Source organism: Aspergillus homomorphus (genome assembly GCF_003184865.1).
Source record: "Aspergillus homomorphus CBS 101889 unplaced genomic scaffold BO97scaffold_21, whole genome shotgun sequence".
Taxonomy (NCBI): Eukaryota; Fungi; Ascomycota; class Eurotiomycetes; order Eurotiales; family Aspergillaceae; genus Aspergillus; species Aspergillus homomorphus.
Window position 1 is genome coordinate 213,572 of NW_020291907.1, and position 18,913 is coordinate 232,484.

The window sequence follows — 18,913 nt, forward strand, 5'->3', positions numbered from 1 at the left end:
TAGGAAGGCAAACCTCATCGTCATGGGGAGTGTTTCTACCTGCCTTAGCTTCCCTTTGAATCCGGGGTTTTTTTGCCTCCTGCCGACCCGACCAAATTTGAACCTCTGTTCCTCCGTTCCTCCGCTCCGATTTCCCCCCTCTCTCCGTCCCCAACTCATTACTGCAGATTTAGCCTCCCTATTCACTTCATTTTATTTCTTTTCTGCTTTCTCAAAAGTGTATATCCTGTTTCCGAAATACCATGTCTTTGGATCGGCACATACTCAAAACCTCTCTTCCGTCCGCTCACGCCGCATCCGCATCGCTAACTCGCTCGAAGCCCGTTACCACTCGTGGTGGAGGAGCGCCACCCAACGCCGGCATGTCACAACAGGAGAAAGGATCATTATCAAACAGGCCAGGCACTGATCCCCGTCATATGGCCATTGCGCTTCACCATGCACGTCAGATCCAAGCCCAGAAGGATGCAGAGGCGCTCATTCTTGATCGCATCCTCGACCTTGTCCAGTTCCCAGCCTCCTCATCCGCCGATCCCAGCTCCCCGTCCCCCGAAGATGCTCGCGCCTTTAAGTCTGCTTTGATACCCTTTCAACCCGCCGACTACGACAATCTTATTCTGGAAAGAAACATCGAAGGATTATGCGGTTATACTCTGTGTCCACATGAACATCGCAAGGAGGACTCGCGAGGGGCCTTCCGCATAACGTGGGGCTCGAAGGGTAGCGGCCCCGGCGGACGCGGGCGGGAGATGAATATCGTCCCCAGAGAGAAGCTAGAGATGTGGTGTTCCGATGCATGTGCCGAAAGGGCAATGTTCATCCGAGTGCAGCTGGCCGAGCAGCCCGTCTGGGAAAGGAGAGCAGGCGACACTCGCGGCACCCACATTCTTCTGCTCGAAGAGGAACGGGCGAGATCACAGCAACAAGGCAAGGGCAAAGGCAAGAAAAGGAGCACGACCACTGTCAACGAGGTTGCCGGCCAGCTAGGTGACTTGCATGTGCACGAGGGGCAAAGCCCCAGCGACGTGTTTGATCACATGGCTAACCTCTCGGTTCGCGATGACGCACGCTCGCAGGAGTTGGCCCTGGAGCGTGGAGATGTGCACCCTGCATTATACACGGGCCGCGTGGATATCAATGTCCAGGAGAACAGTCACACTGCTGGTCCGGTGACGGCACCACAGATGCGACCGGGCGATGAGAAGGGTGGCTCCATCGAAGGTTATGTACCTCGCGATCATTGAGCATTTCGTTTCATGCAGTAGATGACGGCACTCCCCTGATTAAGCAGAGGCGTTGGCATTACGGGGGCGTTGTACTTCCAGGATGATACCCAGATAAGATATCAATCTACAGTCTCGAGACGGCGTTACCTCGATAAGCATGAGAAGGGAAGCGTAGAGCGACAGGAAGTGACTGCCTGATTTGCGACCTGGTATGGAATTCCTACGCAACAGCCGGTCTTGAGACCGGATGGTGAACGGGAAGAAAATTGGCAATCAAGCGTCATCTCCGCTAGGAGAATCTGCGACACCTTGTTTGACGAAAGTCATGTTCATTCCTCATGAGTCTGTTTCTAGACTACAATGTAGCTGGAAGCCTGCCAGAACAAGCATGAAAACGCCATGGATCGACCCAAGACAAGCGTGGAACTTTTTCATTTTCCGCTTAAGAGCGCACAGATTTACCGGAAGCGACGGGGGCGCTCCTGGACCTGCTGCTGGGAGACGGTGACGACGTTGACCTTGAGGTTGTCGAACTAGAGAAGCATGATCGATTAGCTTCCGATCCATTCATTCATAACCATCGCGGGAAGAACTTACGCCCAGGCTCTTAAGGAGATCCTTGGTGTCGGTATCGACATCGAGCTGGCCGGACTCGGTCTGGGAGACATCCAGAGCGGAGACCTCAGGAACGTACTGGTCCTTACGCTCACGCTCCTCCTCCTGAAGCTTGAAGGAGATACCGCGGACAGGGCCACGCTGGATACGCTTCATCAAGTGGGTGGTGTAACCAGCAATCTAAGGAAGAGTTCACATCAGTGTTCCGCCCTATTCCAATTCTCTTCAGCGCGCGAATCTACTAACCTTGTTGCGGAGACGCTTGGAGGCAATGATAGCAATCTCATCGCAAATGCGCTTGTTGGTCTCGAAGTCGAGCGTCAACTTGGGGTAGTAACGCTCGATGATGACCTTAGCGGAACGCTTGACTGTCTATATGGCGATATAATTAGAACCATGACCTCTCTGCGCTGTTTCGATGATTTCTGCTTACCTTGGTGCGGACGCGACCCATTTTGGCGGTTTGTTGCTGGCTGGATGGATGTTCGAAACTCCCGACCCAAGATACCTTATGTCTTTTGATGTTCGAGATGCCCGTCCTCGCTTAGCCGTGTGCGGATCACGTGTCGGTAATCACCCTCGAAGCCAGCCCTAGTACTCAGCACGTGACCCAGTTTCTTTTCCCCTGGCATGCTGATGCCGAGACTTTATCCAGGGCTATGCGGCATCATTGTTGATTATGCAAAGGAGATGGTAACTACGGTATCCCGGACGGTCTATCCATCCATGATCGAAATATAGGTCATTACTCAGACGGACGATCTACTTATAGAACCCGATGAAGACCTGGATTGTAAGTACGTACCACTGCTTTGTATAGATTGCGAGCGGGTTATATTACAGGGAAAGACAAAAACGAAAAAAGGAGTAGCTCGACCTTCACCAACCAACAATCTAATCATACAGACCATGAAGCCTTCCTGACTGCGAAAACAAACTGGCCCATCAAAACAGAAGATGTAATATCACTATCCGGAAGAAGTCTTATTCACGACGAGATCTTCTTCATGAGTTCCTGGGCGATAGTTTCCGTGTTTCCCTCCGGTGTGCCCAGGTCGCGCGATTTCGAGCTCGTGCCAAATTGGGGACGCGCTCTATCCAACCTCGGCACAACGTGCTGCTGGCCGCTTTGTCCGACGACAGGGGACAGACGAAATCGGTTCGGCTTCTGGTACTCTTGAACGCCGTAAGGAGCCCTTGAGTTAGGAGTAGCGCGCTCAGATGTCAAGTCGATGCGACCCTCAATATTGACCGAGGCCCGGATAGGGTTGGCCCAATATTTCGCACCACCAGGGATGGTCGCGTCAAATTGTGAGATACCATGACTCGACTCCTCGAAAGCCATGGCATTGATGTCATCCACCACAATACCACCAATACTAGCATATGCTTTCCCTTTCCTGCCCTTGAAATGGCCCTTCGGGCGCAAGACACGTGCCTGGACAGGACGTTGGTATGTCTGAGGTCCGAACTTTGGATGATTGTAGAGCAAGGCCTGCGTCCTGGTGTAAGTCAATCCCGCGGAAGGATGCGTTTTCGGTGGTCCGGCCGTAGCATATTCCTCAGAAGACAGTCTGAGGGCAGGAGAGTGGTAGTACTGAGACTTCATCATGTCGCTAGGTACCGCCGGAGGTGGTGGGATGTCTAGGATTTCGAAGACCACTGGGCCTAAAGACTTGGGACTCGCACGCAGTGACTTGACGTAGTCCTTGAACTCTGCTTCGGTGTAACGGATGGGCTTGTCGAGGTCCTCGAAGTGATTGCCGCTGTCCTGTGCCTCCTTCCTTCGGTCGGCAGTTCGCTGCGCAACAAAATGCTCACGAAGCTTTTGCATAATCTCCGGCTTGCTCTTGCGCACAGTTTTTAGATAAGCCTGGAACTCGGCCTCCGTCTGATCGGCAAGGTATGGCCCAGAATGCCGGAACTTTTTGGCGGCGGGGTCGTCGAGGCCTGCACTTCTCTCGGTGTTGTCCAGGCGAGTTTCAAAAGGACTCACGTGTTTAACCTTATTGTTGTTCGAATAATTGATCTTTGCCGGAAGTGACATGGGAAGATGGAGGTCTTGGAACTTTTCCAAGGTTACCGTATGATCCGACGCGGATTCGAAATCCGTGGTATGCTCGAAGGTATCAAGGGCCTTTATCCGAACGATAGGCCGTTGCGATTTGGCAGACGTTGACTTTGCGGGTAATGGCCTTTTCAGACCCCAGTCACCCCTCGCCAGAGAAGACGCTGGAGTGATAATGGCCGCTCGGGTAGGATGGTGAGCGGTTGCGGTGTTGGACTCATGACTAGCGTGCACATCTTGAGGTATAGTCAATGCCTGCGGAAGTGCAAACAAGCGAGAATTTCGCAGCAAGCTCGCCGCCGGGGAAAGCCTGGTCGTCGCCATGGCGCGCGTTTGAGGATAGAGGCGTTTGGCGGGTGGTCTCCGTCCGGAGGAAGCTGGAGAAAAGTTGATTGCAATGGACATTCGACTGCAGCCGTGCCAAGCCGCAGATGGAACGGCACGCGACAACAACACGATGTGCAATTTTGGAATACTTACCTGCTATAGGGGGCGAATCGATATGCATTAAGCAAGTGTTAGCCCTTACTCATAAAAAGATTATGGCGGAGCCAGCTGTTTGATACTTCTCTGAGGTCGTTGGCCTTTTCTGAACTATTTCAGCATTTTATACACGACCACCACGATTATTCCACTCTCGGGATCCATGAATAAAATGAAGGCCGCTTTTCATTCACACAAGGGTTAGGTGGAAATACACGGCAGGCTGTGGGTAAGATCGGTAGGAGCATCACTGCCATATGTCCAAGTATCCTAGCTGCTTGTGATACCGATTAACTTGCATGGTCATAGAACTTCGACTGTAATTGTTCGCCTTGTCATTCATAGAGCAGGCCACCGCCCTGATGCTATTACCCTCGAAAGGTCTCATCTCTGTTCGCTCTACAACTAGAAGCTAGAAGGTATTAATGAGGTACCTTTGCGTTGATGGCAAATGGCTATTGCAAGCACAGTCGAGGCACATGGAGGGAAGATATAGTATCATCGCCCTACCATGAGCCAAAGCGACTGTAGTTAAAAGTAAGCCATGAATTGTTTCCCATGTTGGTTGGAAGCAGATATGAGAGTAGAAGATATTGTCATGTAATTGTTTGTCGATGTTCGGAGCTAGTTGTATCTAGTGCGTCATAGCATACTTTCACACGGAAACACTTAGTATTGACTTGACAGTATCAACAACCGTTTCCTTCAAAGGCCGATAATGAATACCCAAAACATCGATTGACTTCTTGTTGTCATAGCCGTACACGTCCTGCGGCAGATCACTAGGTGTATCCTTCGAAGGTAGCTTGTCCTCGAGCTCGGGAAACGACTCTCGCACCACATCTAGAAGATTTTTGTTGGAGAACAAACCAGCAGTGGTAAAGAATCTTTGACCACCAGCTTCAGGGACCTCGATAGCCCTAACATGGGCTAATGCGACATCATGAACATCGACCCATAGGAATGTGCCTGTGGGAGGCAGACCAGCTCTGAATTTTCCTTGGGCCAGGCTGGCGAGCCGCTGATTAGAGGTGTTGATGGCGTCTAGAGAATTCAGATAGGGAACAACAGGGCCGAGCACAAGAGGCGGATTGATTGTCACAAGGTCAAAATTCGGCTTCTCCTTCTCAACGAATTCCCAGGCGGCTTTTTCAGCAAACGTCTGTACACAACAGTGTTATTCAGCGTGGATATCCAATGCTAGTCATGCGCATCCTACCTTGCTTGCTCTATACGTTTGAGCAGGATCCATAGCCTCCTCCCAGGTTACAGGATTCCAATTCTCTTCACTGTACACCTTAGCATGCGACTTGTGATTGAAAATCGCAGCAAAAGATGAGGTAATGACGACACGTTTGATGGTCGGGGCATAGGACTTGATTGCTTTCAATATACCAGTAGTACCCTTCACAGCTGGGTCTAAAAAGTCTCTCACAGGGTCCGAGATGTTGAAGTGGAACGGGGATGCAGTGTGCAAAACGTAGTCGAAGGGCGGGTTGGATTTAACAGCCTAGGTCGAGAAATGCTTTAGCAATGCTCTCAGAATATTCGCAAAGCAATGGACCATACCTCGTCAAATGCGCCATCTGAGGCAACATCTTCGACAGTGACATAGGTGAGCTGCCCCTTTGGCGTGTTGGGATGAGCATCAAGGATTTTCTGGCCTTTCTCACAAGACCGGACCGTAACAACAGTATCAAAGCTGGAGGAGTCGCTGGTCAGATTGGAAGTATCTAGGCAAATCGAGAGTCGGCCGTAATGCACTTACCCCCGCTCTAACAGGCTATCGATGATGTGAGCAGCAATGAAGCCACTGCCTCCTATGGTTGGATGTCAATGTTCTGCATAAGCAAGCATCGTATATTGGGAGAATCTTACCAGTGAGAAGAACCTTGGGCATGACTGCTATAGTGATAGCGTTGGGAAAATGGAAGGATCAGTTCTCAGAATCGCTTTCTCGGTTCATTTGAGAGGGTAAAGGAATGCCAGTACTCCCTTGCCATTTAAATGTCTTGAGGATGTACCATTACCCCTCAAATGACGGACTACGAGTATAACTAAGCCCCCCACTGCGATCCACTATTGGCCATATCATGCGAGTACAAATTCAATAGGCGCTTACACTGATTGCAAATACTAGAGATAATAGATCACGAAAAATGACATACAAAGTAAAAAGTGTCCGCTCAAGTCCACCTATGACATGTTTCGGACGCTAGATGAAGGTTAAGTCCACCTAATTTGCTCTGAGCGCCTCTGGGCAGATCTGAGGAAGTCCGATTCTAGAGGTGACATTGCGCTATCGGATAGGCTTGCGATAACAGCGTGTGGCAAACTGACCAGGCAAGTGATCCCGTCGACAATCGTTCTGAGTAGGGCCGTAGGGCCTCAGGATATAACACCATGGACAGCTTCTTGGCTCGCCTTTAAAAGCTTTAGTCTTGTGTTGCCCTGATAATACACTTATTACACTACAAACACAGCGATCTCCCTTTCTCACAACTCTTTGTTCTGTCCTGCACTGGATTGTGGTATGTATGTACATTGGGAGAGATAGAACTAAGTACTGTACAAGGCTACCGATGCTTGCGAACATACCACTGCTAGTTTGTTTGTACACCCAAATGCCCTTTTTTCTTTTCTCAGATATACGGGGTATGATACTAGACTGTAGTACATATTGAAAGAGCTTATCTTATGATGTTTACACCCATATAAGAATCTTGTTCTGTTTGACCACAGCATTGATTACACCCACGAGTAATACATTCGACAAAAGCGAGACGGATTTTCTTTGGCACATCGATTCAAATGTTCCCTGGCCATGAACAAGCACCCTACACAGCTTATATGGCCCACAAAGGCTGAAATTCGCCAAACAGACGATAGACATTCGAGCCAATCACTGGAAAAATGAGGTAGAAATCAGGCAACATGGTAGAGGTTAGTCAAAACAGTAAGGATGCAAGCCATGGACGAGCTTCACCAGTGAAATGGCCTGAAATGACCTGTGAGATTGGAAAAGTGGTAGTAGTAACACTTTCCTAGCAATTTGATAAGTACCTAATCGAGATACTTCAATTCAATGAATCATCTACGCCGTACGGAGCCGTGTCCCAAAAGTCATGGAACAACGCTAAATTCTATGATGTATTGAGATTACTTTATGCAGGTATAAATCTACTAATCTTATGCAGGCAGATATATCAAGCTAATAAAAGTAAGCTAATAATCATAATCAAGACTATCAAGTATCTAATCAACAAATCATATATCGTAAGTATCGATATCCCTGCTATTCAGAAAAATATGATCTATATCAGTACAGTTTGATCTCATTCTTACCTTCAATATTACTAGTGTTGTTCCATAACTTTTGGGACACGGCTCCGTACAGTGCCCAAGTCCGCAACCCAGGCATCAATAATCTGAGCCTCAGGCTGCATAGTGGTCCGTGCACGGTGCTCCGGAGGCCGTCGACCTCACCTCCCGCATCGCTCAACGCCGCCCATTATCGGCTCTCCACCCCATGTCCAACCCGTGTCATCGTGCATGCCCTAGAGGCTGACTTCAAATGTCCACCCTGGGGTGTGGTACGCAATATGGCGCAAGCAGGTCCCATCACGGACGTCACTCAACGACTCTTCATCGAGTTAAAGTCTAAGAACGAGGAAACGCGAGTGCGAGCTGCTTATGAGCTTTACGACAACGTCGTTGCCATCTCACGAGGTAACACCTTCGGTGTCAGTCGCACAAGATATAAGGCTAATATTTGGTTCTTCTTTGGTATTAGACTGGCCTCCCGAGAAGTTTCTCGAGTTTTTTAACGCTGTTAGCCAGCGCATCGCACAGCTCGTGGTCACCGGCAATGACGCACACGACAAGATTGGAGGACTTCTAGCTCTCGATCGCCTAATAGACTTCGATGGTGTGGACGCAGCTCAGAAGACAACTCGATTCGCCAGCTATCTTCGCAATGCCCTTCGAAGCAACGATAATTCGGTCCTGGTTTACGCAGCTCGGGCACTGGGCCGTTTGGCCAAGCCCGGTGGAGCTCTTACGGCAGAACTGGTTGAGAGTGAAATACAATCTGCCCTGGAGGCCCTTCAGTCTGAACGACAGGAAAGCCGGCGCTATGCTGCTGTACTTGTTATTCGAGAGCTTGCCAAAGGCTCGCCCACGTTGCTCTATGGTTTTGTCTCGCAGATATTCGAGCTCATATGGGTCGCTCTGCGCGATCCTAAGGTGCTTATCCGAGAAACTGCAGCGAAGGCTGTTAGCGAGTGCTTTGAGATCATCGCTGCCAGAGATATGCAGGTCCGACAACTATGGTTCGCGCGGATCTACGAAGAAGCGCTGCTAGGTCTCAAATCCAGCAATGTGGATTGGATCCATGGATCACTTCTGGTACTAAAAGAGCTACTTTTGAAGGGTGCCATGTTCATGAACGAGCATTACCGGAATGCATGCGAGATTGTTCTTCGTCTCAAAGACCACCGGGATCCTAAGATACGCACTCAGGTCGTTTTGACCATACCCATTCTTGCCTCATACGCCCCTCTCGACTTCACAGAAACCTATCTTCATAGATTCATGATTTATCTCCAAGCGCAATTGAAGAGAGATAGGGAACGAGACTCTGCATTCATCGCGATTGGGAAGATTGCCAATGCTGTCGGCGTTGCTATCGCACAATACCTCGATGGTATCATTGTTTACATCCGAGAAGGCCTTGCAGTGAAAGCGTAAGATGTTGCCCCAACTCCAGCGCAATGCTCTCAATTTCACAATTGCTAACCCCTTCAAGCCGTAACCGAGCTGGTGTCAATGAAGCGCCGATGTTCGAATGTATCAGCATGTTGTCGCTAGCCGTGGGACAGGCACTCAGCAAATACATGGAAGCACTGCTCGATCCTATCTTTGCATGCGGGTTAAGCGAGTCTCTTACTCAGGCTCTAGTAGACATGGCTCACTACATCCCCCCCATCAAGCCGATAATCCAAGAGAAGTTATTGGATATGCTGAGTCTAATTCTCTATGGCACCCCATTCCGGCCGTTGGGTTGTCCTGAGAGCAGGCTGCCACCGATGCCCTCGTTTGCCAGGGATTTTCCACCACAGGAACTTCATTCTGATGCCCAAATCGCCCTTGCACTTCACACGTTGGGGAGCTTTGACTTCTCAGGGCACATTCTCAATGAATTCGTTCGTGATGTAGCAATCAACTATGTCGAGAATGACAACCCCGAGATTCGAAAGGCATCCGCACTTACATGCTGCCAATTGTTTGTCCATGATCCTATCATTAATCAAACAAGTAGCCATTCTATACAGGTTGTCAGTGAAGTTATCGACAAGCTTCTTACTGTTGGCGTGGGAGATCCCGATCCTGAAATCCGGCGTACAGTCTTGTGGTCTTTGGATCGCAAATTTGACCGTCATCTGGCTAGACCGGAGAATATCCGTTGCCTCTTTTTAGCGGTCAACGATGAAGTGTTTCCCGTCAGAGAGGCTGCTATTTGTATCATTGGTCGTCTCTCCAGCGTCAACCCGGCTTATGTGTTTCCACCTCTCCGGAAATTGCTGGTCAATCTCTTGACAAGTCTCGGCTTTGCAAGCACTGCTCGGCAAAAAGAAGAAAGTGCCCAGCTGATCAGCCTCTTTGTTTCGAATGCTACAAAGCTTATTCGGTCTTACGTGGACCCGATGATCACAACATTACTGCCAAAAGCAACTGATGCGAACCCCGGTGTGGCTTCGACCACACTCAAGGCTGTTGGGGAGCTCGCAAGTGTTGGAGGTAGCGAAATGAAGACCTATTTGCCGCAATTGATGCCAATCATTCTTGACGCATTGCAGGATCTGTCATCTCATGCGAAGCGAGAGGCAGCCTTGCGAACTCTTGGACAATTGGCTAGCAATTCTGGCTATGTCATCGATCCGTACCTTGAGTATTCCCATCTTCTCGCGGTACTGATCAACATCATCAAGACGGAACAGACTGGGTCCCTGCGCAAGGAAACCATCAAAGTCTTGGGAATATTGGGCGCTCTGGATCCTTACAAATATCAGCAAATAAGCGAAACTGCTCCAGATATCCACCACATAAACGAGGTGCAAGCTGTCTCCGATGTCGCCCTCATTATGCAAGGCCTCACGCCATCAAACGACGAATACTATCCGACCGTGGTTATCAACACACTGATGCAGAACATTTTGCGCGAGAACTCTCTTGCTCAGTATCATTCTGCAGTTATCGACGCAATTGTCACAATTTTCAAGACGTTGGGCCTGAAATGCGTGCCTTTCCTTGGACAAATCATCCCCGGCTTTATTTCCGTCATCAGAGGGTCTCCCTCCAGCCGCCTCGAGTCTTACTTCAACCAATTGGCAGTCTTAGTGAATATTGTACGGCAGCATATACGGGCTTTCCTTCCAGAAATCATTGAAGTAGTTCGTGACTTCTGGGATGCCTCATATCAAGTCCAGGCTACAATTCTATCCCTGGTTGAGGCAATAGCCAAATCCCTGGAAGGAGAATTCAAGAAGTACCTGGCAGGGCTTATCCCGCCAATGCTTGACACTTTTGAGAAGGATACTACGCCGCGCCGATTACCTTCTGAGAAGATTCTACACACTTTCTTAATCTTTGGCCCTAGCGGCGAGGAGTACATGCATCTGATTGTGCCATCTATTGTGCGCCTTTTTGACCGGACCCAGAATCCGACAAGTATTCGAAAGTCTGCTATCGACACTTTGACAAAGCTATCACGCCAAGTAAATGTTTCGGACTTCGCATCTCTGATGGTTCACTCATTGTCACGGGTTGTTGCTGGTAGCGACCGCGCCTTGCGGCAGGCTGCCATGGATTGTATTTGTGCCCTTATCTTCCAGCTCGGTCAAGACTTCAACCATTACATACATCTCTTGAACAAAGTCTTGAAGGCGCAACAGTTCACCCATAACACTTACCATATCTTGGTGACCAAGTTACAGAAGGGTGACCCTCTCCCACAGGATCTTAACCCAGATGAAAACTATGCAACGCTTGCAGACGATGCCAATTATGCAGAAATCGGGCAGAAGAAAATGCTTGTCAACCAGCAACATCTCAAGAGCGCCTGGGACGCTTCTCAGAAATCAACTAGAGAGGATTGGCAGGAATGGATAAGACGATTCAGCGTGGAGCTTCTGAAAGAATCTCCTTCTCCAGCTCTGCGAGCGTGTGCCAGCTTGGCAGGAATCTATCAGCCTTTAGCAAGGGACCTGTTTAACGCCGCCTTCGTTTCATGCTGGACCGAGCTGTATGATCAGTATCAAGAGGAACTGGTCCGATCTATCGAGAGAGCGCTTACTTCGCCGAATATCCCCCCAGAAATCCTTCAGGTCCTCCTGAACTTGGCCGAGTTCATGGAGCACGATGATAAAGCTCTCCCAATTGACATCCGGACCTTGGGCAAGTATGCCGCCAAGTGTCACGCGTTCGCCAAAGCTCTTCACTATAAGGAGCTGGAATTCGAACAAGACCAGAACTCTGGGGCAGTCGAGGCCTTGATCACCATCAACAACCAACTTCAACAGTCAGACGCCGCTATTGGGATTCTTCGCAAGGCACAGGCGTATCGAGACGTCGAGCTCAAGGAAACTTGGTTTGAGAAGCTCCAGCGCTGGGAGGAAGCTCTCGCTGCGTACAAACGACGTGAGAGAATAGATCCTGATTCTTTCGGAGTTACCATGGGTAAAATGCGTTGTCTTCACGCCCTTGGTGAGTGGAAGGTGCTTTCAGATCTTGCTCAGGAGAAGTGGAATCAAGCGTCTCTCGAACACCGAAGAGCAATAGCACCTCTAGCCGCTGCTGCTGCCTGGGGTCGTGGACAGTGGGAACTGATGGATTCTTATTTGGGCGTTATGAAGGAGCAATCTCCGGATCGCTCTTTCTTTGGCGCGATCCTCGCCATTCACCGAAATCAGTTTGACGAAGCGACAATGTACATTGAGAAAGCGCGCAATGGCCTCGACACGGAACTTTCCGCGTTGTTAGGCGAGTCTTACAACCGTGCTTATAATGTTGTTGTGCGCGTTCAGATGCTTGCTGAGCTGGAGGAAATCATCACCTACAAACAGAACATCGGTGACCCTGAAAAGCAGGAATCCATGCGCCAGACCTGGAACAAGCGGCTTCTTGGGTGCCAGCAGAATGTGGAGGTCTGGCAACGCATGCTCAAGGTTCGAGCACTCGTCACATCACCGCGTGAGAATCTCGAAATGTGGATAAAATTCGCCAACCTATGCCGAAAGTCCAACCGCATGGGTCTTGCTGAGCGATCTCTTGCATCCCTGGAGACTACTGTGTCTGACAGTAACGGCACCCGGGTCATTGCTCCCCCAGAAGTCACTTACGCTCGCCTGAAGTTCAACTGGGCTACTGGCCGCCAACGTGAAGCTTTACAGATGCTCAAGGAGTTTACTTCGGGTCTCACAGAAGACTTTACTCGGTACAATACCCTCATACTGTCACAATCAGATCACGGCGCAGTCAATGGGGTGAACGGGGTGAATGGGGTCAATGGCATTGCTGATGCGAATCATCCCGATGTTCAAGGACTACGCGAACGTATCGGCGATGTGGCCAAGTTCAGGAAGCTTCTAGCCAAGAGCTACCTACGGCAGGGTGAATGGCAGACTGCCATGCAACGAGGTGATTGGAGGCCCGAGCATGTTCGTGAGGTGCTTAATGCGTATGCCGCCGCTACAAACTACAATCGCGACTCGTACAAAGCATGGCATTCATGGGCGCTTGCAAACTTCGAAGTTGTCACGACAATTGCTAGCCAGGCCAGCAGAGATGGTACATCAATGGCGCTGGTGCCGGGCCATATTGTCACGGAACATGTCATACCTGCAATTCGGGGTTTCCTTAGATCCATCGCTTTATCGTCGACGTCGTCCCTTCAGGATACTCTGCGACTTCTTACTCTCTGGTTTACCCATGGCGGTGATGCCGAAGTGAATAGTGTCGTTGTCGAAGGCTTCACGGCGGTCAATATCGACACCTGGCTCGCGGTTACCCCCCAGCTTATAGCCCGAATCAATCAACCCAATATCAGGGTACGGTCTGCTGTTCATCGACTGCTCTCTGAGGTTGGCAAAACGCATCCTCAAGCATTGGTTTACCCATTGACTGTTGCGATGAAATCGAACGTTACAAGGCGTTCGCAGTCTGCAAGCAATATCATGGACAATATGCGGCAGCACAGCGCCAAGCTCGTTGAGCAAGCCGATCTCGTTAGTCACGAGCTCATTCGAGTCGCGGTTCTATGGCATGAGCTTTGGCACGAAGGCTTAGAAGAGGCCTCGCGACTCTACTTCGGTGATCACAATGTTGAGGGAATGTTTGCAACGCTCGCACCATTGCATGACATGCTTGACAAAGGGGCAGAAACATTGCGTGAGGTATCTTTTGCCCAGGCTTTCGGTCGTGATCTTGCCGAGGCAAAGCATTATTGTATGCTTTACCGCGAGACTGAGGAGATTGGTGATCTGAATCAGGCATGGGATCTCTACTACACCGTGTTCCGCAAGATTAGTCGGCAACTTCCCCAGTTATCCATCCTCGACCTCAAATATGTCTCTCCCAAGCTCAAGGACTGCGTGGATCTTGACCTTGCCGTTCCTGGCACCTACCAGAGTGGTAGACCAATCATCCGAATCGTTAGCTTCGATCCTATCTTACATGTCCTGCAAACCAAGAAAAGGCCACGCAGAATGACACTTAAGGGCAGCGACGGAAATTCTTACATGTATGCGCTTAAGGGACACGAAGATATTCGTCAGGACGAGAGAGTCATGCAACTATTTGGCCTTGTCAACACTCTTCTGGACAACGATGGCGAGAGTTTCAAACGTCATTTGTCCGTGCAACGGTTCCCTGCCATTCCCCTGTCCCAGAGCTCTGGTTTGTTAGGATGGGTATCCAACAGCGACACGTTGCACGCCTTGATCAAAGAATACCGAGAGAGCCGGCGGATCTTGCTTAACATCGAACATCGCATTATGCTTCAGATGGCTCCCGACTACGATAATCTTACCCTCATGCAGAAAGTGGAAGTCTTTGGGTATGCCATGGACAATACTACCGGGAAAGACCTTTACCGTGTTCTTTGGCTCAAAAGTAAGAGCTCCGAGGCATGGCTTGAGCGACGGACAAACTACACTCGATCTCTTGGCGTCATGTCTATGGTCGGCTATATCCTTGGCTTGGGCGATCGCCACCCGTCCAACCTCCTTCTCGATCGAGTCACTGGCAGAGTGGTCCACATTGACTTTGGTGATTGCTTCGAAGTGGCTATGCACCGAGAGAAGTATCCAGAGCGGGTGCCTTTCCGGCTTACCCGCATGTTAACATTCGCCATGGAGGTTAGCAACATTGAAGGAAGTTACCGGATTACATGTGAGGCTGTCATGCGTGTGCTAAGAGAGAACAAAGACTCCCTTATGGCGGTGCTAGAAGCAGTAAGTTATTCATCACCAATCCGATATGGACGAAGCAAGTCATCTAATTGCCTACTTACAGTTCATTCATGATCCTCTGATCAACTGGCGTCTTGGAGTGCGCGAGTCTCCCGATCGCATGCCCTTTTCCGCGGAGCGCCGGCAATCTGTCGTCTCCAATATTAATCTTGAACATGGCGTCCAGCCAAGCAACTTCTCGCGTCACCGCCGGCCATCAATTCTTGAAGGTGGTATCCTGGATGCACAGGAAGGGATTCCTAATGAAGCACGCGAAGCACAGAACGCACGAGCGCTCCAGGTTCTTGCGCGAGTTAAGGAGAAGTTGACTGGTAGAGACTTCAGGCCCAACGAGGAGCTCAATGTTAGCGACCAGGTTGACAAACTTCTTGCTCAGGCCACCAGCGTGGAGAACATCTGCCAACATTGGATTGGTTGGTGTAGTTTCTGGTGATCATCTTGTACTGCTGTTTATGGATTTCTGGTTCTCGTGGAGGCGCAAATTGTGATGACGGTTTTTTTTTGCATGGCACGACTACTATTTTCCTTCTCCTTTACTTACCCTTCACCTACCCGACCATCTTGTTTTGCCTTTTCGCTCTTTTCTGTGTGTAGTATTATTCTTTGCTCTTCTGTCCTCCTTCTTTTTCCCTGTCCTATTTGTCCTATCCCTATACGGAATTAGGATCTATGGGGAGCTGCCTTTCACGATAATATCATTTCGATGTCTTCATTTCATAGCGACATGGCGCTCAAGTCAGGATGGCTCATGGGATAGACGGTCAATGATGAATTAGATTTTCTCGTGTCGCCCTCCAAGTAAAATTGTATTTATACAGAACACATACTGTCTTAGTCGCATTGCCGCGGGATCAGCACGTGTCTGATGACTAGCCGAGGTCACGAGCGACTCGTGACGGCCGACGCTGAATTGAAGGAATCCCCTTCCTCCGCCTCAACTACCTACCTTTGCGCACTCCTCCATCTCCATCTCTCAAGATGTGACCGGGACCGTCCCGGCTACCACCAGTGAAAGAATGGCGTCAGAGACCCCGCCCAACCCCGTATCCCATGCTGTGGTCCGCACAATCCTCCGTATTTCTCTCAGCGCCAAGGAATACAAGCGCATCCACGATTATGCCATCCAGCGCACGCCCATATCAGTCCAGAGTAGACTGCCGTCGCCGTCCCAATACGAAATCATCATCCGCTCGAGAAACAAGCACAATGCTGCTGCCGTGCGGGTCTCACTCCGGGCCTTCTTGCTCTCTCTATCCCTCACAAAGCTGGTCGACATCTTGAGGAACCGCATCCGCCGTGATATACCGAGGTACAGTCCATCATCTGTTTGCATTGTACAATGGCGACGCTTACATGAGTTCTTCATTGCTTTCAGCAGCAAAGAACCGCGTGCCTTATCCGTCCGCTCCCCAAAGCTTCGCATATCCGCCTCCTTCGCACTTGTCCTTCTCCTTCACCGGTTCCTTTATCGCTTCTTCGTCAAGCTGCGCGTCAATCTCCGCACAGACGATGCTCGGCCATTTCGAGATCGTAACCCGCGGGTCTCGAAGGTGCTGACTTCGCGCTTTGCACCCGCCGTCGGGGCAAGCTTTGCAGGATTCGCGCTTTGGATCTGCCCACGGAACCAATTCCGTGTCATAGCAGCTATCTATTCGGCCACTCGTAGCTTGGAATACCTGTTCAACGCACTGGATGAAAAGGGCTGGTTTGAGAATCGGCCTTCCTGGTTTGGCAGCTGGCTGTTGATGCCAGTCGCTTGTGCGCAGCTGTTCCACTCATTTATCTTCGATCGTGAAGCTACACCCTCGGTAGGTGAACGCGGGCTACATAACTACATAGTTTTCCCATAGCACAAACGCTAATTCTAGGGTGCAGTTTCTCGGAAAGGTGATTTTCAAACTATCCCCAAGTTACATCCGTGGTCGCCCCGAAAGCCTGCCTTTGAATGTTGCGTGGCCAGAAAAGGAGGATGTCATCGATTCGCTTGCGAACATATCTGCTTTACGATGGCCGTGGGTGACACCAGTCGTCTAGCATTGCTATATCTCCGTCGTACTGATACGTCAACAGATCTTTCGTGTCACCAATCCTACATCCGGGCAGTTCGAAGACGCCGCCTTCGACATTAACATCGATCTCACCGGTCACTGGGTCTGCCCACCCGGCTATCTCAAGCTTGTCATGCGCACTGCTTCATCCCAGCGGGCCCAGCTGCAGTACAGCCTTCTTGCACCATATCCTTCTCTCCGTGCCGCCCCTGGCTCGTTTTCTGACGGCTATCACTCTCGCGCTATCGTTGCGTAATCTCAAAAACATCGCATCCCACCCGATCACGTCTCTTAACGACATATCACAGAAGGTCATGAAGCTTACCGCCGTGCTTTCGACCTCTGTCGGCGCCGCTTGGGCTAGCATCTGTCTCTGGAACTCCGTCCTCCCGCGGTCCACCATGCCCACCAAGCGTTTCTTCTTGAGCGGCGCCCTTGCAGGCCTTCCCTTCGCTTTCCTAAGCCCGAACCGCGGCCTTTTCCTATATTTCTTCCGTGCCGCTGTAGCTACGGCCTGGAAGACGGCCGTTAAGCGTGGGTTGTGGACGGGGTGGCAAGATGGGGAACTGTGCATCATTGTGGCCAGCTGGGCGCTGATGGGATGCATTCTCGAGGCCCGACCGTCTGCGGTCCAAGGGAGGGTAATAAGAAAGGCGCTCTCATGGATGAGGGGTGACGGTTGTGCGGATCCATTGAGGGTTGCAGAGAAACGGAGGGCGAAAAAGCAGAAGAAGACGGAGATTGATGCTTCGACTTAGGCGCTGCAGGTTCTCTTTGTCTTCTTGACTGCGGATCTGGCTTCCGACAGCGATCTCTGGATTATACCTCGTATGCGTTTTGCCACACGTTCTATGGCGATATTCACACACTGTCTCTATGATGATATAGTGAGTGGTCGCGCGTTTGGTAGTTGTCTTGGCGCGATAGGGGCTACTAAGTGGAAGTAATTAACTAGGGTGCTATGTGATCAGGGTAAAAATAGTAGGATTCGAAGAAGATTGCAAGGACGATACCAGAATCTTTTTCTATTAGCATTCACATTGCCTTCCCGGATAAATTGACGTCGTGGCTGCCACATAGTATTAAACCAAGTTAATCCACTATAACGATAAGCTTACCTTGAGCGTCGATGTACTGTACACGTTGAGTCATTAGGCTCAAACGAACCATCGAGACTCCATTAAGCCCCACCCCCATATTCCGAGGATTGTTATGCTCTATCCCGTACGATGTGTGCCCCGGAGTAAACGAGATAGAAACGGCAGTGCCACCCACAAGACCGACCAAGGTCTATTACGTGCTCAAATAACAAGATAGAATGTCCCAAAAGACTCTCACAACAATTTCCATCTCCAGTGTTGGGCGCGATGTTAGCCGTGACACCACATCAGAACTTGGAAGCAAATATCGGGGTGATGCTCAAGCAAGCAAATGGCTAGGTATTTTGTATAGTAAGCAAGTGAATTTCAAGCCTTTCCGATGTGGTGTAACGGCTAACATCGCCGTCTTTCACACGGCAGCTCGGGGTTCGATTCCCCGCATCGGAGTAAAAATTTTCCTTTGTTTTTTTGTCGTCTCCCGTTGACACTCTATGTATGCTAACCAGAAAAGAATGATAATTTCATTTTTTTTGAGTTCTGCGCTGCGGGCTCTAGCCTTGGAACGTACCTGGTACTACCTAGGTAGCAAGTCGCTCCTTCCCTTTGCGGTTTCTATAGAGCTGTAAGGGTATAGATAACTTCGGGAACGATTCCCCGAGTCGGGGTGGGGAGGCGGGGATTCTTCCCTCTTAGATTACGTACTTTCCATGCCAGGTTTGGAGAAGCCCTCTCTTCATACACACAGTTTCCATTACTGAACAGCAGAAACTCTAGCGAGCGATTGGTCTGGTTGTTGTTCTCATCTGGTCTTCGTTGAAGTGCGAAGATGAGGGTATGTTTTGAG

General features: G+C 50.1%; 6 protein-coding genes and 1 non-coding gene across 7 annotated transcripts; 4 read left to right on the forward strand and 3 right to left on the reverse strand.

Moving 5' to 3' along the window:
- The first annotated feature begins 136 nt into the window (after positions 1-136).
- Positions 137-1,336, forward strand: BO97DRAFT_406024 (Rtr1/RPAP2 family protein phosphatase). The gene has a single exon (XM_025695322.1). The coding sequence runs from the start codon at positions 243-245 to the stop codon at positions 1,242-1,244; it is 1,002 nt and encodes a 333-aa protein (XP_025550798.1). The 5' UTR covers positions 137-242; the 3' UTR covers positions 1,245-1,336.
- Positions 1,337-1,684: 348 nt separating this feature from the next.
- BO97DRAFT_346784 (40S ribosomal protein eS17) lies at positions 1,685-2,331 on the reverse strand (the record flags this gene model as incomplete). The annotated part of the gene is made up of 4 exons (XM_025691824.1): positions 1,685-1,759; positions 1,824-2,021; positions 2,088-2,213; positions 2,275-2,331. Coding segments are annotated over 4 exons (456 nt in total), but the record flags the coding sequence as incomplete, so codon positions are not given.
- Positions 2,332-2,625: 294 nt separating this feature from the next.
- On the reverse strand, positions 2,626-4,275 carry BO97DRAFT_406026 (mitochondrial 37S ribosomal protein bS1m). The gene has a single exon (XM_025695323.1). It carries the CDS (start codon positions 4,231-4,233, stop codon positions 2,830-2,832), a length of 1,404 nt encoding a protein of 467 aa, XP_025550800.1. The 5' UTR covers positions 4,234-4,275; the 3' UTR covers positions 2,626-2,829.
- A 735-nt stretch (positions 4,276-5,010) lies between these two features.
- BO97DRAFT_443708 (SDR family oxidoreductase) lies at positions 5,011-6,346 on the reverse strand. The gene is made up of 5 exons (XM_025698393.1): positions 6,271-6,346; positions 6,161-6,212; positions 5,962-6,094; positions 5,612-5,902; positions 5,011-5,554 (listed from the first exon to the last, which is right to left on the reverse strand). Exons 1-5 carry the CDS (start codon positions 6,290-6,292, stop codon positions 5,048-5,050), a joined length of 1,005 nt encoding a protein of 334 aa, XP_025550801.1. The 5' UTR covers positions 6,293-6,346; the 3' UTR covers positions 5,011-5,047.
- Positions 6,347-7,923: 1,577 nt separating this feature from the next.
- tor (putative TOR pathway phosphatidylinositol 3-kinase TorA) lies at positions 7,924-15,684 on the forward strand. Its single transcript, XM_025698394.1, has 4 exons — positions 7,924-8,121; positions 8,186-9,137; positions 9,200-14,903; positions 14,965-15,684. The coding sequence occupies exons 1-4, from the start codon at positions 7,995-7,997 to the stop codon at positions 15,352-15,354; spliced, it is 7,173 nt and encodes a 2,390-aa protein (XP_025550802.1). The 5' UTR covers positions 7,924-7,994; the 3' UTR covers positions 15,355-15,684.
- A 190-nt stretch (positions 15,685-15,874) lies between these two features.
- On the forward strand, positions 15,875-18,009 carry BO97DRAFT_406029 (uncharacterized protein). The gene is made up of 4 exons (XM_025695324.1): positions 15,875-16,230; positions 16,297-16,729; positions 16,797-16,933; positions 16,992-18,009. The coding sequence occupies exons 1-4, from the start codon at positions 15,938-15,940 to the stop codon at positions 17,725-17,727; spliced, it is 1,599 nt and encodes a 532-aa protein (XP_025550803.1). The 5' UTR covers positions 15,875-15,937; the 3' UTR covers positions 17,728-18,009.
- A 435-nt stretch (positions 18,010-18,444) lies between these two features.
- On the forward strand, positions 18,445-18,516 carry BO97DRAFT_t162. The gene has a single exon. It is a non-coding gene; the product is annotated as a tRNA-Glu (tRNA).
- Positions 18,517-18,913: the final 397 nt, after the last annotated feature.